Below are 23,694 nucleotides of genomic sequence, written 5' to 3' on the forward strand. Positions count from 1 at the left end.
CCCTCCCTTCCTTCCTTCTTTTTCTTTCTTCCTTCCTTTCTTTCTCTCTTTCTTTCTTTTTCTTTCTTTCTTCCTTTCTTTTTCTTTCTTTCTTTCTTCCTTTCTTTATCTCTTTCTTCCTTTCTTTATCTCTTTCTTCCTTCCTTTCTCTCTTTCTTTTTCTTTCTTTCTTCCTTTCTTTCTTTCATTCATTCTTTCTTTCTTTCTTCCTTTCTTTCTTTCTCTTTCTTTCTCTCTCTCTTCCTTTCTTTCTTCCTTCTTTCCTTCCTTCCTTTCTTCCTTCCTTTCTTTCTTTCTTCCTTCCTTCCAAATATATATATATATTTAAAATTTTAAACTTATATACAAAAATGAGAAAAAAAATTGCCATGTACACAACAGAACATGAAAGGATTCAATATAAAACAATCAATTTCCATTACAAGAAAGCCTAACATTCTTTGCTTCCTTGCAAGTTTTATCTTATTCTCTGCTGTGAAATTTTTACTTTGTTTTCCTCTTCCCTCCCCCTACCTTGCCCCAAAGAAAGCTATAATTAAGAGTGGATACACACACACACAGATACACACACATATACATCAGTGAATATACACATATACCTTCATATACATATACATGAAGGTATGCATATAGATAGATACATATGTGTGTATGTAAGACAATACTGTGCTTATTTGTTTCTCTGAAGGTGGATAGCATCTTCCTTCATAAGCCCAAATTTCTAAATTAACCAGCCCATCATTTCCTACACCAAAGCAAATATCCCAACCCAATCACATCCTATCTAAGAGACTGTCTATGAAAGCTTCCCCCCCCTCCAAATTTTTTGCATTCCTTCTATTCTTGGGTGCATGTTTTATTTACACAAGAAAATTTTCATTTGAAATATTCAAAATTATGAATTTTTTATTTACTTCAAGAATGTTCTCATATTATAGTTAAAACTCTGATACTACTGAATCTGCTTCCTTTACATCTTTTTTCCTGGTCTCTGTGAAGTTCTTGACCTTTTGTTCTTCTAAATGAACTGTTATTACCTTTTTTCTAACTCAGTACTTTTTTTTAGTAATTTAATTGGGATGACATTAAATAAATAGATTAGTTAGGTAAAATTATCATTTTTTATAGTAGTGGCTTTGCCTACCCTGAACAACAAATATTATTTCAATTATTTAGATCTGAATGTATTTGCATAAAAAGTGTTTTATATTTATGTTCATATAGTTCCTGTGTCTGTTTTTACAGGTATAATCTCAGATATTTTATACTATCTAGTTATTTTAAATGAGCTAAAACAATATTGAATAATAATATTGATACAAAGTGTAGTTTTCCTATTTTTGTCTTTTGATTAAATCTCTTTTAACTTTAATTTAGTCTGAGATCATGATTACTACCCCTGCTTTTTTACATAATAAATTCTAATTGTACTCTTTAATTTATCTTAGTGTGTGTCTGGCATTTTTATTGTTTCCTGTAAGCAACATATTTTTGAATTCAAATTTTTAATCTGCTTTTCATTTCTATTTTGTGAGTAAATTCATCCCATTCACATTCTAAACTGTGGTTATTTGTCTATTTCCTTCCTTCCTGTTTTTCATCACTACCCATCTCACCCTATTTACCCTATCCCTCAATCTTCTACCTTGCCCTTCTATTCCTTAACCTACCCACCCCTCTAAGAATTTCTTCCCTCACCCAATCCCCTTGTCCTGTTATTTCTTTCTGAATTTAAGATATATATATATGTATATTTAGATAGATTGGTATATATATATATATATATATATATATATATATATATGTGTATGTATGTATATATGTTGTTTTCTCTTTAACCCATTCCCAAGGAGAGTAAAGTTCCAGCAAGCATTGCCTGCCCTCCCCCTACTAGCTTTTTCTGTATCAATTTTCCCTTTTATGCCTCATTTGTATGAGTTAATTACTCTTTTTTATCTCTCCCTACAATTTTTTTTTAGAATCACCCCATCACACTCAGCTCAACCCATGGCCTCCTTTTATAGTACCCAAATAATGACATCAATCATAAAAGTACTGCTTGTAAACAATTTGACATTATTGAGATCCTTATAACTAGTCTTTAATGTTTACCTTATATTTCTCCTGGATGTTAAATGTCAAATTTTCCCTTAAGTTCTGCTGTTTTGTCACAAATACTTGAAAGTCTTTCAGTTCATTAAATTTTAATTTTTTTCCCATTCAGGGTTCTACTTAAGTTTGCTGAGTAAGTTACCCTTGGTCTTCTGCTCTATAGAACATAGTATTCCAAGACCCACAATCCTTCAATGTAGTAGCTGCTAGGTCTTATGTAATCCTTATTGTAGCTCCATAATATTTAATTTTGTTGTTGTCACTTCCAATATTTTTTTTCTTATCCTGGTCACTTTAAAACTTGACTTTGATATTCCTGTAAGTTTTCTTCCTGTTATCTCTTTCAGGTGGTGATCGGTGGATTTTTTTTTTTAATTTCTACTTTTCCTTCTTGTTCTAGATCTTCCTCATAATTTTCTTTCATAAATTCTTGTAATATTGTATCAAGATTCTCTTTTTTAATCATAAATTTCAATTAGTTCAACTATTTTTATTATTATTATACAATATATATGTATGAATGTATGTATGTATTTCTCCTCAACCTATTCTCCAGATCAGTTGTTTTTCAGATAAGATTTTCACCTTCTCTTCTATTTTTTTATTCTTTTGATTTTTTCCCTTGGTATCTCAGAATATCATTACCTTCCTTCTGTCCAAATTTAGTTTTCAAGAAATTTTCTCCCTTAAATTTTTGATTCTCTATTTCAAATTGGTTGACTTTCTTTTTCATAGCTTTCTTATTATTCTTAGATTTTTGCTTCTGTCCCCTAAATTTTCCGCAACCTCTCTTATTTGATTTTAAAAGTCCCTTTGAAGTCACCCAAGAATTCCTTTTGAGCTTGGGACCATTTTACATTTCTCATTAAAAAAGGAGTGACATTTTAAGCTACATTATCTTCTTCTGAATATGAATGCAGATTTTCTCCATCCTCAAAATAGGTATCTATGGTTGGGTTCTTTCTCCTTTGTTTACTTATTTTTATTTTTTTTTATTTTGTTTTTAGCACTTATTAATGTAATCAAGTCATAGTCCCAAGATACAGGGAATGATGCCCCAAGCCTTAGCTCCTTCTTACTGTTATTTGCTAAGGTCTATCCTGGGGCTCAACCTTGGGCTCTCCCCTCCACTCATAAGCCATGGCTAGGTCCCCCTGCCGTACTGTTCTGCAAATGATCTTGTTCCCTGTTTTCCATATGACCCTTGCATACCACAGCTCCTCTCTAACCTGGAACTGAAACCAGGGACTCTGCTCTCCTGCAAGTACCCACAGATAACCAGGTTCCCACACGTTGGCTGCTGCATTCCACAGGTGTATGCACAGTAGCAGCCCCGCCCAGGACGAGTCCGGTCACCACAGTTGTGCTTGGCATCCCTTGACAGTGGAAGGTCCTTTAATCTTCTCCCACTCAGCAGTCAGACCCTCACGTTGTCCTTGAGATGAAATTTTCTAAGGTTGAAGATGTCTCCCAACCATAGCTGCAGCTACAGCTTCTTGTTTGTTGATCCACAGAGTGGGCCTGGGGTGTTTGCACTTTGCACTGCCCCCGGAGGTTGTTCTTTTCTGGGTTCTTTTCAAGTTGTTTACCCTGACTTTTCTTTATTTCCACTGTTCCCCATTTCCTCTGAGGTGATGTTCTGTTTTGGTGTGTGTGTGTGTGTGTGTGTGTGTGTGTGTATGTGTGTGTGTAGGAGATTTGGAAAGCCAAAAGTTTTTTGACCTACTCCTCCATCTTTCAAAAATCCTCTGAAGCCAGATTATGAAGGACTATAAAAGCTGAATAGAAATGTGTCTATTTTGATCCTACAGGCAATAGGAAGACACTGAAGTTTATTTAGTAGACAAATGATAAGTTGACCATAAGACAGATCATTGGACAGCAGTGTGCTGGATGTAGTGTAGTGAGGACAGACAAGGCCAGCAGACCATTGAAGAGGCCTATGTTTAAAGAAGAAAAAAAAACCCAAGCATGAAGAAAATTGTATCTTATAGAGCTGTATTTGTGGCTGAGTATGGAGAAATAGAGAACTTTCTTTGAAGAACTTGACAAGATCCTATAAAAGCAAGGTGGCATATACTTTGATAAGCCTATGACTTCACTGGGAAAGTAAATATGGAGTTATTATTGTTACTAAGTCACTTTAATCATTTCCCACCTTCCAGGCCCTGCGTTTTCTTTGGCAAAGATACTGGACTGGTTCACCATTTCCTTCTCCATCGTGTTTTACAGATGAAGAAACTGAAGCAAACAGGGTTAAGTGACTTACCCAGGGTCATACAGCTAGTACATGTCTGAAGCTGAATTTGATCTCAGGAAAAGGAATCTTTCTGATCCAGTCCCAGTACTCTATTCACTGTACCACCTAGCTGCCTAAACATGAAGAAGGAGAGCAAAAAATAGATAGTAAAATGATATTCTGCTTTATGAAACAAAAGATATTTATGATCCTGTTCATCCATTTTTTAAATCAGTGCAGATCTCAACCCATCTCATGTTTCTTATGCCATGTATTTTCTGTCTGTGGTCCCTGATTTCTCTGCTAGAGCACCTACCCACTGGGATAGAGCCCTTACTCTAGGTTGTTGAATATTTTGGCAGAGTGCAACACTTGGGCTGCCCATCTGTGATTCCTGTCAGTAAAAATGTCAGTTACATCAGCATCACAATGTTCAGATTTGGGAATCAGATGGCAGAATTATGTATTTTTAATACTGATTGAAAATGCAAATACACACATATGCATGTGAGTGCACATACACACATCTATGAGTCCTATGAACAAGAGTCCTCTTTGGGTTCCATTCCTTGCTGAAGAATGTTGTATCCATCCTGAGATTTTAAAAGGCAGGGGCAGGGATTGTTACTCAGGTTCCCTCCCAGGAAGCTGCCTGTCTGACATGAGAGAGGTCCAGAATATCATTCTTTTAATTCAATGACTATATCCAAAGGTCACAGAATTGCAGCTTTGTATCCCTAGCATTTAGCAAAGTGCTTCGCACATGGCAAGTATTCAGTAAATATGGTATTTAAATTTGAATTTTGAACCCAGGGTAGATAATTGCAAGAATTTGGTCATTGTTTTATTTTTCTCTTTCCCTCTCTCTTTCTACCTCCCTCTGTCTCCCTCTCCCTTGACCCTTTCCTCCCTCTGCCCCCCCCCTCACCCTCTCATTCTCTCTGTCTGTCTGTCTGTCTGTCTCTCCTTCTCTTTGTCCTTTTGTCTCTCCACCCCCCCTTTCTTTATTTGTTTTTGGGGGGAGGTGAGGAAAATGATTTTTCTTCCTTTTTGTTTTGGCTTCTTGAGAACAGAATCCGAATAAAACTTTCTGAAGAATTCACACCTAATACTATTAATGGTGAATAAACCTTGCCTCTATATCCATCTTCCTTCCCATTTCTCCTAGAGTGGGCATCTTCCAACAGCTTCTTCTCTTTTCCATCTATGTGTTGATGGAAAATTCATCTCCTTAATGGAAGAAGACATAAGATGTCTTCTCTTTTCCATCTCTGTCAGTAGCTTCATGGATTCAGTGGGTATTTCTGTACAGGTTACTTCCAAATCTGTGCATTGTATTCAACAATTAACTCACTTTGGAAATGGAGTCCAGACTGCCTGCTGACATGTCCACCTGGATGATCCCAGATAATGGAGGAGAAAGGGCAAACATTTATTAAGCACCTGCTGTTTACTAACAGTACAAACAGTACTGTGTGACTGTTTTAAGTACTTGATGAATATTATTTCACCTCATCCTCACAACAAACATGTGAAGTATAGATGCTATTATTACCCCCACTTTACAGTTGAGGAAAGTGAGAAAGACAGGGATTAAGTGACTTGACCAGGGTCACAGAGCTTGTAAGTGTGTGGGGCTGAATTTGTACTCAATTGTTCCTGTCTCTGGGCCCAGGGCCATAAGAATCTCAAACACCACCTATCCAAAAGACAATGTCTTGTATTATTCTCCTTCCCAAATGAATCCCCTCTTCTAAACTTACCTATTTCTTCTGAAGACTCTATCATTCATCTATTTACCCCCTTTCATAGTCTTGTATTAATTCTTGATTCTTCATTCTTTCATTCTCCATATAATCTTTTTGCCAGATTAGGGAATAAATCTGAGTTACTCTGTTTTCATTAGCATCTTCCCACATTCTTCCCTTCTATCCTCCCGGTATCTCTCCCCTACTCTCTCTTTTGCTTCCTTTCCTCCTGTCTCTTTCTGTTTTTCTCTCTGTCACTGTCTGTCTCTATCACTCTTTCTGTATCTCTTTGTGACTGTCTGTCTGTTTGTCTGTCTGTCTCTCTTTTCCTCTTCCCACCTCCTTCGTGGTACAGAGAATGATTTATACTAATGACCTTTATAAATAATGAATTCAATTCACCAGATTTATTAAGCATCTACTATGTGCAAGGCATTTGGGATATAAAGATAACTGTGTCATAAACCCCGCTCTCATAAAACGTACAGTCTAATGGCGAGAAAAGACCATCACGCAATAAGCAATGTTGGTTCCAGAGGACACATGATGAATATCTTTTCTTTTCTCAGTATGAGGGATGGCGGGGATTGCCTATAGCTACTGAAGGCTGATTGTGTTTATAGATGAGGTCTTTGTATCAGCGGTTTTGCTTCTGCTTCTTCTTATTATTATTTTCTTTTTAACAAAAGAGGGCTCTGTGGGTATGATAGCATTTTATAGGGAGGAGTGTCCGTGGCTTAAAAAAAGAGAGAGACATCAACAAGAAATTATTTTCAAATGCAACTCCAGAAACCACAGGACTCTCTAGTGGCTTTGCAGGAATTCCCTCTGCCCCATACAGGGTGTGAACCTTGTGATTAGGCTAGAACATCCCCAGTAGAAGAGGGAGAGGATCCACAAAATTCTCTTAGTTTCCTCTGAACACCCTGGAAATAACAACAACAGTGACAACCATAATAAGTATCTACTATTTGCCAGGCACTTTACAAATAATATTTGATTTGACCCTCACAACAATACTGGGATGTAGGTCCTGTTATTATTCCCATTTTGTACATATGGAAACAGATTAGTTGACGTTCCCAGGATCTCTCAATGACTAAGTGTCTCAGACTGGATTTGACCTCAGGTCTTCCTGACTTTAGTCCAGTACTCTATCCACTGTGCCACCTGGATGCCTACAAAAGAAAACACAGATACCTCTGAGACTTGGAAGAGTGTGTGATAATTTCAAATGGAAAGTCCTGACAAAGTACAATGATAACTTCAAAGAGACAGAAAGCTCTTTTTGGTGGAGTGAGGGAGGATGTCATCTGAAGTGTGTCTGGAAGAAAGGGAGGGATGGCACTTCAGCCGAGGAAGTGGGGAAGGGTATGAGAAAAAGGACAGAGACAGGTGGCAGAAGAGGGGACAAGAAGGAAAAAAAATTATATGATAACTTCATTATCAATTTAAAAGGAATAGCAAAATGTGCATAATAGATTGGCAGTTCCATGTATGACTTTCTTTTTTTCTATTCTACAATATTATGAAAATGCTTGTTTTATTTCTTAAGTTCAGAATAAAATAAGATTTAAAAAAAGAGGGCACAGAGAATAGGCAGAAAGATAGCATGTGGATGGACTTGGAGTGAGGAAAACACAAGTTCAAATCCTGCCTCAGACATTACCTGTGTGACTCAGAGCAAATCACTAAACATCTCATAGTTTCAGTTTCTTCATCCATTAAATAAAGCTAATAATAACCCCTACTTAACAGGGTAACTCCCAGAACCACCAGATGAGATCAACATATGTAAAATACTTTGTACACCTTAAAGAATTATATAAATGCAAGCTATTATTAGTAATAGTAACTTTGTAATTTTTTATAGGAAGATAGCATATATAGAGAATAGTATAAGATAAAGTTGGAAATACAAGAATCTGTTCTCTTATATGCAGATCCTGGGTTAATTGCATACAAATAGAAAGAAGGGAATATCTTGGGATAGTGCTCCTTCCAGGAACTAACTAAAAAGATGAGAAAATATTTAGGACCCAGATGAAATGATCAATAAGACAGCCTGTTTCAAGTTCTGTGGCTGTCTAGGTACTGGATTCTTAAATCCTTGCTAAATGTTGGTTGAACTTAGTGACAAATTCTACATAGGGCAACTCTTCTTTGTCCTGACTCCCATATGGTTAATTTGCAATCCCCTCCCCTTCCCCCTTCCCAATCTTGCTACCACCCCCAACTGTGAAAGGAAATACATATGGCCTGACAGATCATTGGAAAACTTGTAGTTGGAGATGCTCTCTTTTTTCTTAAAGATGTTACTCCCTCCTTCACACACTTATTTATAAGCTATGGAGAAAGTTAGATTCCTACTCTCAGTGATTTTGCTTTATAATATATGAGCCCAGGTGAAAAAAATATTATCTGAATAATAACAATGACTATAGCAATCATAATAATACCTAACACTTACATAGCACTGTCTGTGTACCAGGCACTGTATTAAGAGCTTTATAGTTATTATATTATTTGATCCTCAGAAAAACCTTGGGAGATAAGTGCTATTATTATGCTCATTTTTATACCTAACAAATCTGAAGAAAACAGGGGTTAAATGACTTGCCCAGGGTCACACAGCTAATAAGTGGCAGGGATAGGATTTGAACTTGGGTCTTCCTGACTCCAGGTCTGAAGGTCTCTCCTCTGCACCCAAAAAGATCAAAGACCAGAAAAGAATCAAAAGTGAATTTTGTAAATTATAAAGAACTAACATGGCTCCAAGTTTCATGAAATGAAGGCATCTCCCTTCATTCCTTTACCAAAGTGGGAGGACCACAGGTGTAGGATATTGCAAATATTTTCTTTCTTTTCTTTTCTTTTTCTTTAAAGCATCAGGGTTAAGTAACTTGCTCAAGGTTACACGGCCAGTTATTATTATTTTTGTGTGGGTGCAGGCCAGATCCGATCCCATTTCTCCTGCCACTGGGGCTGGCACTCTTACTGCGCCACCTGGCCACCACCAAATATTTTCAAAATGCATCAAAGTCTTGACCAATTTCACTGGCATTTTTTCTCTTCTATTTTTTCTTGAAAAATATTTATCACATGGGATAGCTTTGGAGGTAGGAAAAGTGGAAGAAGTGCAGGTAGATATGAAACGTGCTAAAAAATCTATTTCTTTTCATCTCTGCTCATTAATTTTCAAATTCTAATGTAATTAATGCACGGCTACTTGCATTAATAATACCCATGCCTATGATGATATTTTTCCTAGCTATAAACCAGGAATCAGGATGGGTTGACCACAGCTTTGTTTTTGGGTGCTGGAATTTAAAGGACATTGATAACACTTGCAATCATTTAGCAGCTAGAAACATCTAAACTAGCAAGACTAATTATTGACACTAGGAAGCTACTAGAGGGCAGATGGTTCCTTCCTAAGGCAGCCAAAGCCCAAGTAAGCTTCCTTTATTATGCCCCAAGAGGGATCTTCTCCAGAAGTTGACAGGAGCTATCCTGGGAGGTGTTTCCTTTATCTGGCTTCCAGAGCCTGCCCTCTCCATGAGATCTTCCCCAACCCTTACCTTCTTCCTCTTTCATGCCACTTTACTTAAGAACACATACTGCTTGTTATGACTGCCTATATGGGCCTCTTCTACAGAAGTATAGTTCTTTAATTATAAACTCAGAAGGGGTTAAGATAGAATTGACAGAGGTCACTTAACCAATTAATTTTAAAAAGGAGGAAACTGAGGCCCAGAGAAGGGAAGGACACAACTGGAACAAGAACCTGGTTTCCCAGGCCTCCTTTGCTTCCCTCTGTTCTTCTGTCACACAGCAAACAATGGACAATCCAAAATTAATATATGATTAGGTATGGAATACATTAAATAAGTTTCCATACCACCTTCTCTAAATTAAGATGTGTATAGAGCAGTAAAGAGATAACAAGTGTGTGGTAAATAGAAAGGTAGGATCAGAGTAAGTCAGAAAGAACTAGGGCCAAATCCTGCCTTTGACACATACTGGCTATGTAGCCTTGGACAAAGCACTCCCCCTCCTATTGTTCCAGATAACTAGAGTTTGTATAGCTAGATTATAACTAAATTGCAAAGAAATTGCTTCTCTGAGTTGGGAGAGAAAGTTCTTTTTAGAGGGCTGCTATTAATACCAATGAAATTACAGATTCAATTAAAAAAAACCAAAATATGGAAGAATAAAGTTAATTCATGTTACTTTTATAAATGTTACTTTCATGTAATTCATGTTACTTTCTGAGCAAATAACAGAGAGAAGAGTAAGACAATCTTATTCTTCTCTTGCCCTTACATCCAATATCCAAAGAATTTCTAAACTCTGAAACATTTCTTTTATGTGTTTTTTGCTCATATACCAAAACCATTCTATTCCAGTCCTTCTGATGGGGTGCTTGGGATCTATATTTGTAACATCAATTTTTAATACCAATTTGTAACATCAGTCCATAAAACCAGTTTGTTGAATCATCGCCCCCCTTCCCCCCCCAGCTTCAGAACATTAACTCTGCCCAGTAACAACTCATGAATTGTTTATCTCAGCTTGGAACAGTGACAAACTACACCTGTGAATCCTTTACAAAAGTATCTATAAACATTCCAGTTTAGGCAATTATTATCTCCCCCTTATATAGTGTCCTACTGCCCCCATGAATCCTTCGGTACCCTATCTCTAGGTTGACTCCTTGGATGCCTCAATGAATCCTTCAGGACCCTGTCTCTGGGTTAATTCCTTAGCCTATTATCCACACACTGAGTCTCCATTAACCTTGGTTCCCAGACATCAATCTTGTCAAACATGACACTGATGGGTGGCAGACTGGGCACTTCTCAGTCAGCCCTTGACTGCACCTCCAGGTAGCCCCCTCTTGGGCTTTTTCCCAGTGAATTATGGGCACTACACTTGAAAATACATTAAAAGTGCATGTCCCTTTAAACACTGACCCCACCTTAACTTCTCCCTAATCCCACCCTTAATCACCTAGTTAGCATAATTGGCACAGGTTCTATTATGGATTATTCTATAAAAACCTTAATTCTACCCCTTTAAGGTTGTAGGTCCCCTAAAGGACTCTTGCCTGCTATACAGCCTAACAATAAACTTGCAGGTCCCCTAAGGACCCTTGCCTGCTATAAAGCATACAATAAACTTTTACAACTCTGACTCCAAGTTGGCTTGGGCTGAATTCTTTCCAGACTGAATTGCAGGTTTTCTGGTCTTAAGAGTAAGATCAGAGTTCCTGCTGAACCTATTGTGAGCCATCCCTCATCACTTTGCCCTTTTTTTTCACAGCCTCTAAATTGGTCTGGTTGTTTCTGGTCTCCAACCTCTAGAATTCATGAATATTTTCTCCCTTCCCAATATAAGAGGAAAGAGTGTGAGAGGGGAGGCTATACTTCCCACAGCTACCAGTGAGTTCTTTAGCTTAAATTCCAGCACCCAAAAACAGGTCACTGCCTTACTCCATCATTCAAGTCTCAGCTAAAGTCCTACATTCTGTAAGAAGCCTTCTCAGATCCTCTTAATATTACTGCATTTATTAATATAGTGAGATTTGCATGTTCTTTTCCCCATTCAATCGTAAGCTTCTTGAGGACAGGGACCATTTTGACTTTCTTCATAAACACAGTGCTTACACATAGTGACTGATGCATAATAACTACTTAATATATCCCTGTTGACTTGTTGATTGCACTTGACTTGCACAGGAAACCTCACTAGTTCCCTCTTGCCTCTAAGGTAACATACAGACCTCTCAAGCTGAGCATTTCTAAAACCCTCATAATCTGCAACCATCCTCTTTTCCCAGAATTACTTCATATCAATTCATTTACTCTTTTCAACCACACTAGCTTGTGCTTGCTGTTCTCTGGAATCAGTGTATCTTCTCTGGCCTCTATGCATGCCCCTCCAGTTTCGAATCCTCCTTTGTTTCTTCCCAGGTTCCTTTCAAGGGCCACTCCCTGTGGGAAGCTTTTTGTGATCTACTTAGGTCTTCATGCCTTCTTCCTGATCACATTGTTTTGCATTTACCTCTCTAAAAAATGTTGCCATTCTTCAGTAGAATTCAAATTTCTTGAGTGAAGGTCCCACTTTTAAGTTTGTCTTTCATCCCCCAGCCTCTAGCCCCGTTTCTGATAACAATATGTAGATAATTCTGTGGTCCGGAATTTTCCTGCAATTTGCCCCTGATGTTTCATAAATATATAACAGATGAAAGAATATTTACTTGTATTCCATCCACAATTTAGGATGTGTAAGTTATATGTGTAAATCTTACTATTTAGTACTTTATAAAAAAAATCTGGATATAGTGTCACACCCCAAGAAGGCCATGTAGTTGTAAGTTGCAGTAAGCTAAGTTGATTGGGTGACTGCACTAAATCTGGCACCCATATGATACCTCTAGGAGTGAGGGACCCCTGGGCTGCCTTGAACAAACTCAAGTTGGAAACGGAACAGATCAAATCTCCTATGCCTATCAATAGTCAGCCTGGGCTTGTCAATGCCTGCAAAATAAGGAGAAACAGTCTACTAGAAACCTTTGGTTTGTAAATAGAAACATATTGAGAATACAGAGAAAAGCCAAAGAGAAGAGAAGGAATCACGTAATCAGATCAGGAGTTTTCCTTTCTGTTAAATTATTTTTCTTTGCTATTTTTGATTTCCTGTCTTTTGTGGATACATCAAGCAAGCCACAACAGATGTACACATTTCGAAAGATTTTTTTCCCCCCTATGGGTGTACCAGTCCACTTGAAGCTACTTTTGCTATTGATGGGATTTTAATGTAAGGTGATAGAATTCTGTGTATATTTGCAAATGCCAACTCTTGTGCTTGGGTAAAGGAACAACCCCTTTACTTTCCCCCCTCCCATATTAGTTTTGTTTCAAGCCACCTCAGTTATTTTATTCCTTTCTGCATACTCCTGCTAAAATCAATGATAAATGTCTCCTGCAATGTAAAATTACTTTGAAAGAACAGCAGATTAAGCAGGATAAAGTTGGTAAGGAGAGAGATTTGGTTGTTAGAAAGTAATCTTTTCAAATATTGCCCCTTCCCCATAGAAGCTATTTATTGTAGCATTTTCCCCCCATTTAGTAAGAGAAATTTGGATAGCCCAATCCTACTATTCCCACTCAATTATAATCATGAGCCTTGATGCTTTGATGTGATAGTAGTTTAGTTACAAATTACAGATAATAAAAAGCTGGAGATACTAAAAGATACTTTGGTATGATGATCCCCGGTTAAAATAAATTCATATGCACACTTAGACATCTTTTTCGTTAATAGTTGTGAATCTTACTTAACCATTGTAATTCCAACTTTCTTACCTAGCCACCTTAATCTCATTTCTTAATAAAATTGTCGATGTGTGTATATATAGAGCATATGTATAATTTTGCTTTTATTTTTTACTTTTTATTTATTTTTGTTTCCTTTGGATGCATCAAAGCAGAGTGAATGTATTATCCAGAAGAATTTTTATTATTCATAAGTTTTGAAATAGTGATTTTGTTTTGAATATTTTTCAAATGTTCTTCTGGATTGCTTAAGTACATACTAAAATGTGGTCTTATTTCATATAGTTGCGCTAGAAATAAGTTATGTCAATCCTGTTAAGCTGTGAAAAAGCTACTAGCTTGATAATACCTAATAAAGAGACAGAGCCGACTATATTTAAATTATCATTGACAACTCACAGATATTTAGTTTTATCATTTTTCATAAACATGGAAGTATATTTTGTCCAATTTTTTTCATAGTCTTCAGTTGGAAATTGACATTGGATCTTAATATTGTTGACTTAGAGCTGGAAGGGCCTTTAGAGTGATAGGGAAATCTAGCCAGTGTAAAAACAATTTAAAAAAATAGAAAGTGAACATTCATGTTAAAATTCCCCTGAAGATAGTTACCAGCTGTGTGACCCTGAGTAAGTCATTTAACCTATCTGTATCTCTGATTCCTCATCTGTAAAATGTGGTGATTGGACTCTACTGCCTCTGAGGTCAATGATCATATAAAAGCATTATCCAGGTGAGCCCCCTCCCCTAGAATGATTGCCATGGAAATACTTTTTACCATTGTATTTACCTATGATATGGATAAACTTAAAAGAATTCCATAAATTCATGTGGTTTGGCTTTTCTTGTTGAACTGTTGGTGCTGGCAGGGAAGAAGAAGACAATAAGAAGGTAACCAGAGAGGAAAAATGAAGTGGAATGAACAGAGGATGAGGAAAGTGTGTCTGCAAAGCTCTATTTTTGTCATTGGAACTGAGACAAGAGAGATGGTCAGGAGTGTAAAATGATGGGAAGTGTTGGATTGGAAGATGAGAATAGTATACTAGTCTTGAAGTCAAATGCCTTCATCCCCTCATTTCCATGGCAACAACTCAGTGGGCAGGACAAAGTCAGGGTGTATGTAAAAAATGAGAGAACTATGAATGAAAATGACCTGGAGCCATCATATCACAACTTTGATGTAATCTGTTGAAAAGATGACAAAAGACAGAAATGATAAATATTAGGAGGCTGTTAAGAACACAGGCACCCCAATGCAATGTTGGTGAATCTGTAAACTGGTATGAAGATTCTGTGAAATTACTTGGAATTATAGAAGATGCTGTGCACACTAAATTGATCACATCCCTTAAAACAACAATGTCACTACTAGGCATAAACCTCAAGGAGAACAAAGATAGACAGAAAGGTCCCATATATATGAAAATATTTATAGAAGCATGTTTTTTGGAGTGTAAAATTGGTTTTCTGTCCATCAAGAAGTGGTTGATTACATTATGACATATGCACATCATGCAATATTATTTTGCTGTGGGAAATGACACATGAAGAATTCAAGGAACCTTATATGTGGGGTAGCTTGGGGGTGCAGTAGATGGGGCACCAGCCCTGGAGTCAGGAGACTCTGTGTTCAAATTGGGCCTCAGACACTTCCTAGCTATGTGACTTAACCCCAGTTGCCCTCCCCCAATAAATAAATAAAAATAAGAATACTTATATGAACAAATAAGTAGAATCAAGAGAATGACTTACATATTGACCCCAATAATGTGAAGGAAAGCAACATTAAACAAAGTAGTAACCCACCATGAGTTCAGAGAAGCAAAGGTTGATGCCTATTTACCTTCTCTCACCCAAGATGGCAGCCTGTAAATTCAGAATACAGCACACATTGGCAGACATCCATATGTGTTGCTTTATTTTGCTTAACAGTACTTCTTTGTGACAAGGGAGTTATAGTTGAGGGAGGATCATTGGGAAGTGAGAGTGATATTAAAAAGAACATCAATAAATATTTGATTATTGTTAATGGGCAGTAGAGAGGCAAATGGTGGATATGAGTGGGCTATAGCACATTCAAAACAGCAATTGTGCAAGTGGTCTGGTCTCAAGTAGTGATTTCAAATAGAAACAGATTCCTATTGCCTGCGTATTGACTTAGAAAACCACAATTTTTATTTATTTTATTGAGCATTTCCCAATTACATTTTAGTTTCGTTCTACTGTACTGAGGGTAGCTGGGAGTTTGACAGCTCTGCTATAAAGGCTGACATTAAACAACTGTTGCTGAAAAAGAAGGTGAATCAGTTAGGTAGCAAAAATGAGGGACAGTAGCTTTTTCATATGCCTCATTGGTATCCCTGTAATTGGTATTGGTATACTATTGGTACACCCTTCTGTATCCACCAGCAGAAGGTAAGCATCTTGAGGATGACTGCTTTCATTTCCATTTTTATATCCCTAGCACCTAGAGCAGTACCTGGCACATAGTAGGAACTTCATTAATGCTTGTTGAGTTGGATTGAATTGAATTGAAATAGAAAGCTGAGTAGATTCCCTGTGGAGAAGTATCATAAAGGTGGCTCAAATTCCCTGCCCTCATTTTTTAATATTATAATACCTTCCCAATGACTCTCCCCAATAGAAAAAAGTCCAGTTGAACATAAAAAGTCTCTACATTGGCCACTTCTGGCAACATACTTCTTATTGTAAATGTATAGTTTTCTACCTCTCTACTGAAAGAAGAGATGCATGCAGTTTTTGAAGTCAATATTGCAGTAACATATAAGAAGAATTGTATTCATTGAATATCTTCTTTATTGAGGTTTTCTTAAAAAAATGGGAAAGAAAGAGACTAGACTTCAAAATTCACTGCTGTGAGTCAAAATAGCTTCAGTCTTTTCTTTCTTTGCTTTTTTTTTTTTTAACTTTAAAACAATAACCAGGAGAATGCCAAACATAGCTTGGAAGCCTTCAAGAGTGATTCTAAAATTAACATTATGTGGTTTTTTTTTAACATCTTTATATTTATATCAGTGTTATAAACAAAGAGGCAGACATGAATTATACCTACTGTGCTCCTATAAATTGAATTCTACTTGTCTTATTAATTTCTCATGCTGTGGTTCCATTTATTATCGCGAACAACCCTCAATGACACTGAACAAATAGATCTCATATTATACAAAAGAAAAATGAGTATTTTAAGCCCTTCTGAGCCCAACACAGCAACTGATTAGAGGTAAAGCTAAAGTTGTTTTTCTTTTTTCCCCAGACAATTCATTTACAATAAAATGTTTTGAGGGGAAAAAGTGTGGAATGTTGGTTGTCTTTGTAGGAGCAAAATGGAAAGTTCAGCAATTACCTAGTGGATTCCATGTGGATAATTAGGGACAAAAGACTTATATTTGGTTCAAAGCAACACCCCCCACCCCCTTCTGAATCACATTATCTGATTAATTGGCTCCCATCTACACTTTCTCTTGCCTCTGCAGACTCAGTCAGGTTTTATTTGTCATCATTTCAAAAATCACAAGACTAATGAGATATGTTTTTATCCAGAGTTGCTAGTTTCTTTGAAAAAAAATGTCTAGCAATCTTAATGAAGGTCAAGAGAAATGCTACTCTTTCCTTCCTACCCAAAGCAAATGCTGTGCTATTTTGGATTCCAAAGGTTCCCGAGAGGGGGAGGATACTTTAATTATGCTCTGTTAAGACATATATTTGGCCTTGTGAACATTTAGTTTATTGTCTTTCCTCCCCTGAAACTTAGTTCTGTTCTGTTCTGTCTTTGAATAGATCTTGAAAATTTTAAAACTAAAATGAGAAGTACAGTATCGGTTCGAGAAGGACAGGGAGTCGTGCTGCTCTGTGGTCCTCCACCTCACTCTGGAGGTAAGAAGTGGGTTGTTCATGTCCTACTTGGGGACAGAGTCAGAAACAAGGCAAAGCCTGGGGCACATCTACACCATCATTTTCCTCAATCAAGTTGTATATTACATGATCTATCATTAAATCGTGTCAGTAGGTAATGGTATATATTAGGGGTGGTGAACTTGAAGCCTTCATACCACATGTGACCTTGAGACAGCAGGCTCCCCACCCCTGGATGGAGAAATGCCTTCCAAAGATTGCCCATCCATGGGTCATTGTAAATGACATGCCTTCATTATAAAGGGGGGAGTTCTTAGTGCAAGAGGGTTAAAGTTAATTTCCCAGGGTCCCTACTATGCAAGAAGGCTACATTCTATTTCATTTTTATCTCTTACAATTTGATTTTATTGTTTTTTTCAAAAGTTTTATTAACTTCTGATTTACATCATTCATTTCTGCCAGATTTTGAGTTACAGATTTTCTCCCCATTTACCCCTACCCACTGCCCCAAAATAGCAGTCCCACAATATATCCCCTCCTCCAATCTGCTCTCTCCCATATTTTCTCCCATACCTCTTTCAACTTTTCCAGTGGATCTCTAGGCCCCAGTGGCTGTATAATTATTTCCCAATTACATGTAAAATAGTATTAATAATAGTATATATATTTGAGTATTTGATTTTAAAACTTTGAATTCCAGATTCATTCCCTTCCTCCCTTGTCACCCACCCTTACTGGGAAGATAAGCAGTTCAGTATAGGTTGTACATGTGTGGCTAATGCAAAACAATAACATAGTAGATATATTGTAAAAGACTGACTATATTTCCCTCCCTCCTATCCCACCTCCCACTTATTCTATTCTCTACTTTGATCCTGTCCCTTTTCAAAAGTGGGTGCTTCCAACCTCCCTTCCCCCCCTGCCTGCCCTCCCTTCCATCATCCCCCCTCTCATCCCCTTCTCCCCCTGCTCTCCTGGAGGGTGAGATACCCTATTTAGTGTGTATTTCATTCCCTCCTCAAGCCAAATTCAATGGGAATAAGGTTGATCCATTCCCTTTTGCCTTCCTATTCTTCCCCTCTGTTGTAACCATTTTCCCTTGCCTCTTCTGTATGAGATAGTTTACCCCATTCTGTCTCTCCCCATCTCCTCTCATTATATTCCTCTCTCACCTCTGAATTTCACCTTTTAAGTATCATCGCTTCCTGTTAAATTGGTCATGTGCCCTCTATCTATGTGTGCCTGTAAACATATATATATATACACATTCATATATGTATTCATATGTCCATATACCCTCATATATAGACATATATATATATATATATTTCTAATCCCTTCAACTACTGAGAAAAGTTTCATAAGTAACAATTATTGTTTTTCCATGTAGGAATGTTAATAGTTCAACTTTGATAAGTTCCTTATGATTTCTTTTCCCTGTTTACCTTCTCATGCTTCTCTTGCTTCTTGTGTCTAAATGTCAAATTTTCTATTTTTTCAGCAAGAATGCTTGAAAGTCCTCTATTCCACTGAATGATCATATTTTCCCCTGAAACATGATAGTCAGTTTTGCTGGGTAGGTAACTCTTGGTTTTAATCCCAGCTCCTATTACCTCCAGAATATTATATTTGAAGTCCTTCAATCCCTCAGTGTAGAAGCTGCCAGGTCCTGGGTTATCCTGATTGTGTTTCCACAATATTTAAATTGTTTTTTCCTGGCTGCTTGTAATATTCTCTCCTTAATTTGGGAATTCTGGAGCCTGGCTATAATATTCCTAGGAGTTTACTTTTGGGGATCTTTTTCAGGAGGTGATTGGTGGATTCTTTCAACCTCTATTTTGCCCTCTGTTTCTAAAACAACAGGGTAGTTTTCTTTGAGAACTTCCTGGAGGATGATTTTTAGGTTCTTACTTTGATCATGGCTTTCAGGAAGTCCAATAATTTTTAAGTTATCTCTCCTGGATCTATTTTCCAGGTCAGTGGTTTTTCCCATGAGATATTTCACATTGCCTTCTATTCTTTCATTTGTTTGGATCTCTTTAACAGCATCTTGATTTCTCATAAAGTCATTAGCTTCCATTTGCTCCAATCTAATTCTGAAGCAATGATTCTCCTCATTGAGCTTTTGAGATTCTTTTTCCATCTGACAAATTTGGCTTTTTAAGACATTCTGTTCCTCATTGCCTTTTTGAGCCTCTTTTGCCATTTGAGTTACTCTATTTTTTAAGGTATGATTTTCCTCAGTCAGGCTGTTGACTCTCATTTCATAATTTTCTTGCGTCATTCTCATTTCTCTTCCTAATTTTTCTTCCACTTCTCTTTCTGCTTCTTAAGGTCCTATATGGCCTGTAACCAGGTTGTATTTTCCTTTGAAGCTTTTGGTGCAGGAGTTCTGGCTTCACTGTCTTTTTCCTGTTCCATGCTTTGCTCCTTTTTGTCCCCAAAATAGGAGTCTAATTTTGGTGTCTTCTGTATGCTTTGTTTCCTTTGCCTGGTCATGTCGCCCCTCAGTCACTTGACCCCTGCCCTTTTTGCCACAGTAGGACTGTGCCACTAGACAGGGGAGCTTTTGTCCCAAACACTGGGGTTTTCTCAGCTGCCAGAGGTATTAGATGGGTGCCCTCTCTGAGGTCTCCACAAGCCCTGGCAAGCTGGACACACATCCCAGGACCTCCACCCAAGACTGAGCAAGTTAAAGCAAGAGCAATCACCCCTCATACTGGTGCTTTGTTCCCCTATACTCTGCAGGCCTGGAGCTGAAGCTGCCACGTGGTGCTGGCTGGCTGTGCTGGTGTCTCAGCTGCTTCTCACCCAAGGGCAAAAGCCACACACTCCCACTTACTGGGTCGCAAAATCCAGAATGCACTGACCTCTTACTTTGTCCTTCCCATCTACGTGTTGATAAATCTGGAGTCCCTCTGACTGGCAGCTGGTCAGGCCTGCCCTGGGTCTAAAGCCTTGGTGTGGGGCTGGACTCGGTTCCCAGAGTGCTGCACTCTCCAATTCCTGCCGGCCTGCCAGGCTGTCCTCAGTGGGAGGTTAGCTTCTCTGTGTCATTTTGTGGGTTCTGTAGCTCCAGCGTTTGTTTAGAGTCCCCTTTTTACATGGATTGGGAAAGGTGGAAGCCGGTGCAGAGGGGAGGTCCTGCTTCTACTCCACCATCTTGACTCTGCCCCCAAGGGCTTCATTCTTATACCTTCAGTGTTTATCATTCATTTCAAGGCTCTCTTTGACCTTGCCTCTGAGGAGTCATACATGAAGAGAGCTAGTGCTTCCACCCATTGATTACCTTCTCGGGCCACATATAAAAGTATTTTTGTGGGAGGGGAGGGGGAAGAGTGACATTTCCTGTGACATTAGCATGGAGTGGGATATTGTCAGTGGTTCATAAGCTTACACATCTAAAGAAAAGACAGATAAATAATATCCACTGGTCTTGAATTCTGGATGTACTTTTCTGAACATGCTCATTTTTAGAGCCTTGATTCTTTCAGGGACAAAAATGATAATTATTAACATATAAATTAATTATTAATATACAGAAACTATCCTTGGGGAAAGTACCTCATGTCTTTTCAAAAAGTGGTAGGCAGGTAGATGGGTAGATATGAATTTTAGCCAATCAAATCAACAAGAATGGGCTGATTACCTATTATGAACCGAGTCAGGTGCAAGCTCTGAGCATCAAAAACCAACCATGAACCAGTTCTCACCCTCCACACTCTTGCATTATATTCACCTATAAAACAAATGTAAATCTACTTCTACCCTACAAAAATCTATTCTCCTCCCCTACACACAGACACACATACACACACACGCCCACGCGTATCCAGCGATGTGCACATATACACAGTTAGTGTTTTCTTATATTTATTTCCTTTGTTTTCTTCTGTTGTTTTGCTTTAGTTTGTTTTCAAGCTCAAGAAGATTATATTGTGTAAGGGGAGATATGTGTAAAAATTAGGGTGTACAAAATATAGATAAACTGAAGGGTAGAAAGCAGATTTTTGACTTGGAGAACTTCCTGGTTGAGACAACTCCCTTTAGCAATGCAGAATGACCTTCCTCTGTAATTTATAGTCTTGACTGGAATACCAAGAAGTTGAATGACTTGTGACATGCCCTGCTTCCCTGGGTCGTTGTTTGTTCCTTCATCTTTCATGTTTCAAGAGGACCGATGATATCACAATGTTGGGATTGGTTCAGTGTTTTTGACTGTGATTGATCAATTCAATAGGACCTTGGAAAGCTATACCACAAGTCTAAGCACAAGTAGTCTGTTTGAACATGTGGGATGGAGATATCCCTAGATTTGTGGATCTTGTGTTTCATTTGTGCTACTGTGATTCTGCTTTGCTGGTAGAGCACAGTGCCTTCTCTGATGTGGGTACACCATGCTGGCTGAGATGTAACAGAATATGGATCGATTCTCTGCTGCTTGTGCTAAATTTGGCCTGATAACACCAAGAAAACAGAGGTTCTCTACCAGCCAGTACTGCATCATCTATATGTGGAACCATCTGTTACAGCAAATGGAAAAAATTGGAATATTCCGGATAAAATCACTTACCTTGGAGTATACTTTCCAGAGATGTACACATAGAGGGTGAGGTTGACGCACACATTGCTAGAGTTAGATCAGTGCTTGGGAGGCACCAAAGGAAAGTGTGGGAGAGATGAAGTTTTAGGCTGCCTACCAAACTGAAGGTCTACAGAGCTGTTGTACTGACTTCATTGTTGTATGCTTGGGAGACATGAATAGTCTATCATCTCCATGCCAGGAAATTGGATTTCCATTTGAATGGTCTTAGGAAGATTCTAAAGATTCTGGCAACATAAGGTGTGTACTCTGAGGTTTTTTTTCTTTCTGTGTACTGCCAAGAATTTAAACTCTACTTCAGAGAGAGCAACTCTAATGGACTGGTTCTGGAGCCAGACTCTTGCCCAGTGTCACAGAGAACAGAGGTGAGATTTGTACCCAGGTCTTCCCTCCCTCCCCATCTCTCTCTTTCTCTCCCTCTCTTTCTGTGTGACTCTCTCCTTTACTTTTTCTTTTTCTCTCTTTCTCCTGCCTCTATAAAAAAATTATAGGGGCAGCTAGGTGGCTCAGTGAGTAAAGCGCCGGCCCCGGAGTCAGGAGGACCAGAGTTTGGTTCCGGCCTCAGACACTTAACACCCACACAAAAAAAACTAGCAGTGTAACCTTGGGCAAGTTACTTAACCCCAATTGCCCTCCAAAAGGCAAAAAAATTGTAAAACAGAGGCATTCATAGCTGGGGTATTCAGAAAAGGTAGATGATGAACAGTGAAAGAAACTGAAGATGTTAAAAGTCAGGAATGAGAGAGGACACCCTAGATATGGAGACCCCCTTTGCAAAGGATAGGAGCTATCAGCTATTAAGACCATTTCAAGTGACTAGATCACAGAATCTCTGGAGGGGAGCAAAGCATAAGAAGTCTAGAAGACTATTTTGAGGCCTGGTTGTTAAGGATTTTAAATGTCAAACAGATTCTAGAGGTAATAGGGAGCCACTGAATAGGGAGTGATGTGGTCAGATATACGTGTTACAAAGATCACTTTATTATCACTTTGATAACTGTTGAGCACTGTGTTTACCGACTGTGTTGGAGATGGTTGAAGAGGAAAGAGACTGGGGATCCTGGCGATACGGAATGCTGAACTTGTAGTCAGGGTGACGTGAGTTCATATGTGGACTCAGGCACTCACTAGCTGTGTAACTCCCTGGACAAGTCATTTAATCTTTGCCTCAGTGTCCTCATCTGTAAAATTAGGATAATAACTACACCTGACTCCCAGGGTTGCTGTGAGGATCCAATGGGATAATATTTTTAAAAGATTTTTTACAGAATACTACATAAATGCTAGCTATCCTGTGTCTATGTGTAAGCTCTTTCTCCCCTGCTCCCCACCCCCCCACCCCCCCAATAGAATACAAGGGCATCGCCTTTAATTTTTGACTTCATATCCCCGGCACTTAGATCAGTCCCTGCCCTGTAAGCATGTATAGGATACTCAATAAACACTAACTGAATTGGATCAAATAAGATCATTTGATTGGTGCTCTTGATTGGTTTGAATTATGGGGAAAGCTTGAAATGTAGTCAGGATATTAAATTCAAAGGGAAAATGTCAGTAAGTAGCTCCAGCCATGCAAGTCCCCAAAGATGCCTTAAACTTTTTTGAATCTGTCTGCAGATATATACCCATAAAGTCCTTGGACTGAACAGATATTCCTGATGGTTTTTTAAAATTAGATTGAATCACTGGGAACAAAGAAGCAATCGTTTGGCTGATTAGGCATGCACACAGCACAGTCCTCATAGTAAACTGGGGCAGGGAGGACACCGAAGACGTGTG

At 38.2% G+C, this 23,694-nt stretch overlaps 1 protein-coding gene across 2 annotated transcripts in view; it reads left to right on the forward strand.

The window, feature by feature from the left end:
* Positions 1-23,694, forward strand: part of CNTN3 (contactin 3) — a 449,736-nt gene that overhangs the window by 265,394 nt on the left and 160,648 nt on the right. For both annotated transcript variants that reach the window (XM_069084081.1, XM_069084082.1), the window contains one exon: positions 17,238-17,333. In XM_069084081.1, the coding sequence (XP_068940182.1) occupies positions 17,238-17,333 (96 nt within the window). The remainder of the gene's footprint in view (positions 1-17,237; positions 17,334-23,694) is intronic.

The sequence above is a fragment of the Petaurus breviceps genome, unplaced genomic scaffold (assembly GCF_028583685.1).
Source record: "Petaurus breviceps papuanus isolate PSGF00001 unplaced genomic scaffold, PetGlider_PUasm1.0 174, whole genome shotgun sequence".
In the NCBI taxonomy this organism is placed as follows: domain Eukaryota; kingdom Metazoa; phylum Chordata; class Mammalia; order Diprotodontia; family Petauridae; genus Petaurus; species Petaurus breviceps.